General features: G+C 40.5%; 1 protein-coding gene across 1 annotated transcript in view; it reads right to left on the bottom strand.

Annotated features, from left to right (window-relative positions):
* The window catches only part of LOC118324897 (protein-glutamine gamma-glutamyltransferase 2-like), a 9291-nt gene extending 5470 nt beyond the window's left edge, over positions 1-3821 (bottom strand). Inside the window, exons 1-8 of the mRNA XM_035657401.1 lie at positions 3739-3821; positions 3231-3416; positions 2846-3079; positions 2540-2658; positions 2220-2348; positions 1218-1386; positions 771-903; positions 478-581 (exon numbers count right to left, since the gene is read on the bottom strand). Of these exons, the coding sequence (XP_035513294.1) occupies positions 478-581; positions 771-903; positions 1218-1386; positions 2220-2348; positions 2540-2658; positions 2846-3079; positions 3231-3416; positions 3739-3748 (1084 nt within the window). The 5' untranslated portion in view covers positions 3749-3821. The remainder of the gene's footprint in view (positions 1-477; positions 582-770; positions 904-1217; positions 1387-2219; positions 2349-2539; positions 2659-2845; positions 3080-3230; positions 3417-3738) is intronic.
* Positions 3822-4159: the final 338 nt, after the last annotated feature.

Genomic DNA, 4159 nt, shown 5'->3' with positions numbered 1-4159 from the left:
GCTAGGGTTTAACAGGTTAATATAAATATGTAGGCTATGTCAATAAATAATGTACCTGTAATGATAAAAGGACCTTCAGATAACCAAAATTATAAACAAAGTTAAAAAGTTCCACCAACTAAAGAGGTTTCCCTAACCACATTTGACAAGAAACCATGATCTCCATGATCTCTCATGATATATGTAAGTAAGTCTCGAGATGAGACATGTGACAGTTCTGTCGAAGGCCGTAATCATACAGCACATTGAACCTGTGACTACAGTCAGAAGCTGAAACTAACCACCCTGGTTAAATACTGTGACTTGACATGCAACCCATATGACCCATCTTTGTGGCAGTTTCGACATAGTTACTGTTAGAGCCACTGTTCTGTAACTGTACTGCCAGACAGCATGACAATAGTCAGTTTGCAGTCTTACATGTAGAACTTGCTTTCGGAAAAAACAAAACAACAGGGCATCAAAGTCAAAGTTTACCGTCACTCGTCTCCTGGGGGGTTGGGTCACTGGCTTGCCACCCATCAAACTCTGGCTCTAAATCAGGACGAGTCATCCAGCTGTCCACCCAAACATGGAAGTTCCTGGTAATAATAAATAAATAATATATAAATATAGGACAATAACATTAACATTTGGCTTACTAAAAACAAAGGTTAATCTTATCATGTAAAATAATAATAATAATGGAACACGTAAAAATTATGTACTATTGAAAGACAAAGTTGTGTTTATGTGTAACAATTTGGTAATAGTCACTACCGCACACTCACCATATTGAATCACCGTCAGAAAGGCTTTCACCATCTTCATCATATAAGTTTTCTATCTTCAGGTTGGCGTTAGTATCATGAGCCGATCCAAAGTTAGTAACCACTCGACATGGGATGCCAAGGGCACGGGACACTGGAGGAGGAAGGAGGGCCACACTTCAACTCACCAGCTAACTAAAGCACATACTTGAGATAGCATTTGTCATCAAAGACTGACATTTAAAATACTGTCATGTGATGACTAAAATGCCACATGCCATAAGATTAGATCCTAAATTTATGTTTTTGATAAAAAAGGTTGGATTGTGTGGAAGTGGAAGTGGACTGGAGGATATAACTGTGTGCATCAGCCTGTGCTTCAAAATAAATGCTTGGATGAATCAGTAATTTTACAACAAACTGAAGAGTGTCTGAATCCACAGACAGACAGACAGACTGTGCTCCAACCTGTGCATGCAACAGCAGCAAAGACCCAACATTGGCCGTAGCGGACGGGGCCACTGTTTGCCCACTGGCGCAAAATGTCACCGCTGCCGATCCACAGTCCTGGATGGACCCCACCTGAAAACTCTCCCCACTCTCCCACCAGCACACCGCTGTCATCATTACTATTTATCTGTGGGCACAGGCAGAGAGCAGAAGGACCACAAGTGGATGAGAGAATGGGAATCAAAGGTATTTTGTCATTTTGCCAAACTTGTTTGCTAAATGGTATGCTTAACGATTTTTCATTTGCTTTTCTAAACTCCAACTGTCCATGAGTGTCTTATGGGTAACATCTCTTCAATGATGCTTGCACGACTACTTAAATATATGTCATAAATATAGTGCATGCCCCTGTCATAATGATCAACATTGTCTCTTGGAAAAAGCATGGTACAGATTTATTGTACAGTGACAGCTACTGACCCAGTAGAAATAGCCCTGGATTTCTCATTAGGCTATTTTGACTTGCAGCAGGCTTTATTCTTACTTTATTCTCACTCTAAAACTCACCTCTATTCACTAGCTTTCCTAGTCCCCTAATCCTTCTTATCCATTCTGGTCCCTTGTGTGTCGTGCTTGTACGGTTCTATATTTTTCTTATCTGGTACCAGCACTTTGCTCCAGTGCATAGCCCGTGGTGTTAAATGTCTATAACGCTAAACTCTCTGACTTACTTACTTACTTACTTTATTTACACTGCTCTTTGCCACCTGCTTAGAATCAGGGGTATCATATGTTAAAAACTCCCGTTTTAGCTGAACAAAGTTGCCTGGAGAAAAGAGAGAGCTTCAGAAGAATGAGCACAGTTGCCCTGCAGAACTAAAGAATATAGTAGAGCAGATGGGGGGTTTTCTGGTGCACCATGGTAATCTGTGCCTACACTGCCAAAATAACGACTTTTTCACATACTGGTTAAAATCCAAAGGGCCTCAACTCTTTGTAAAGCCTAGACAGAGACCCTACCATAGCACTCAGAACCCTGGTCACATAGATGGGATTTCTCCTGGCAGAGCAGTCCTCGTCAGCATCAGACTCAAATTTTGGGTTGTCATCCAGGATCTTCAGACAGATATCCAGTATATCTTTGTCAAACTGCAGGCAGACAGCAAACAAACAGAGGAGAGGGAAGGAGAGCAGTTGAGCAGCATAACCCTTAACTGGGTAACCTTTATGTAATGAAATCCTACATTCATAAATGTAACTGATATTAGAACAGTGCCATGTTCATTGCTTTTTTCAGGCACAGTGAAAAAGCATTTGGACATTATAGTTTTACTATGTACCTGTCCAAAGTTCCAGGGTGTTCCTTTGATTCGTTTATATGTTCCTCTGTAGATCTGCCCATATTGTGCTAAAACATATTCCTGCCTCTTCGTCTCACTGCGCATGAAAACAGCATCTCCTGTCAGACAGAAAAAATACATTCAGACTGACATTATAGCATCCTATATAACATCTCAAAAAGCTCACAAAGTCTTTTAACTTACATTTAGTTTTGCAAATTAATTTAAAATATAAGCTGCATGTAGAGCATTACAAAACAAACCATCATCTACAAATTGGAGGAAAAACTAACTTTATGTACTTACTGGGGCACCAAGCATTAAAAAGCAGGATGAACAGTCCTAAACTGGTTTTCTGCCCCTCCTGGTCCAGAGTCAGAGAATAGATGCCTATGGGGGCGTTGGGCGAGGAACTGATAGACACAGTTAATGTGTTTCCAGAGGGAACATTAGTGGCAGATGCGCTCCACTCAGTGTCCACTATAGAGTCACGTAGACCAAAAGAAACCTTAGTGTCCGATTCTTTTCTGGGTAACGGACCTGGAGAGACAGAGATTGGCAGGAATATAGATGAAGGAAACACAAATCCTTGTGAACACTCTTGGAGGCACTCATACACAGCCCCCTCCAAACATTTCTGTTTCACATATATAAACATGAACACCTAATTACTGTGAAACAAGGCGCTTACCAGTTTCAACGATGAGCGTGAAGCTTGTTTCAGCCAGTGTGAACTCTTTGCTGCCAGGCTTCAGATGTAGAATGATGTTAAAGGGCTGTCCCCTTCTGACAATCAGACGCTCCTCTCCATACAGCTCTGTATGATGGCTGCTGCTGTTGCTCTTAATGTCCAGATCACAGCGCTCAATGTCTAAGACTATATGTAGAGATGGACACACAGATCACTTGTCACATCAAAAAATTCAACTAACTAGACTTGATGACTTTATCATCAACAAGTTTGATCACGTCTCAAAGTTTCTTCACAGATGATAAATCATTGCCCAAAGCAGATAGTGTTCCTCTGTGTCCCACATCTGATTTATCTAATGTCACCACCATTCCTGCTCATCACATTTCACACACTTTCTCAATCTGATACTTTGTGAAGTAACACAGAGAGAAACACACACCCCCCTATTAACTTTAAAACCTCTGTCCTACAATATGAGACTAAAATAGTTTTCCTTCTTCCTTACCTTGGCTCATGTCTGCAGTGAAGTCGTTGTCCGTCAACTTCTGTGTGGAAGCTTCAGCTGCAGCCTGTGCTAATGACCCTGCAAGTGCAAAGAACTCCTGAGGGATATTTGTAGCATGTGGAACCTGATCTTGACACCCCCATCTGTCTATTGGTTGCACCAGTAAGTCTGTATTAGTCAGGAGGAGCAAAGAGAATTACAACACCTCTTCCTCTTTCCTATTTAATTTGACTATGGGCTTTAAAGCTATTGTAAAAGCTTTCAACTCAAAGAGCATAAATTGTTACCAAAATGAGTCCTTAGCCACCAAATTTTGATCTTTTTATTGTGTGTCACATAATATATAACATAATACAACAACACATAACACACAGATTAAAAAAATAAAAAACGAAAAGAAACTTTGTTCATAAGTTATTTA

Source organism: Morone saxatilis, unplaced genomic scaffold (assembly GCF_004916995.1).
Source record: "Morone saxatilis isolate NCDOM2014 unplaced genomic scaffold, NCSU_SB_2.0 Contig15, whole genome shotgun sequence".
Classification (NCBI taxonomy): domain Eukaryota; kingdom Metazoa; phylum Chordata; class Actinopteri; family Moronidae; genus Morone; species Morone saxatilis.
This window is presented reverse-complemented; position numbering and strand designations above follow the sequence as displayed.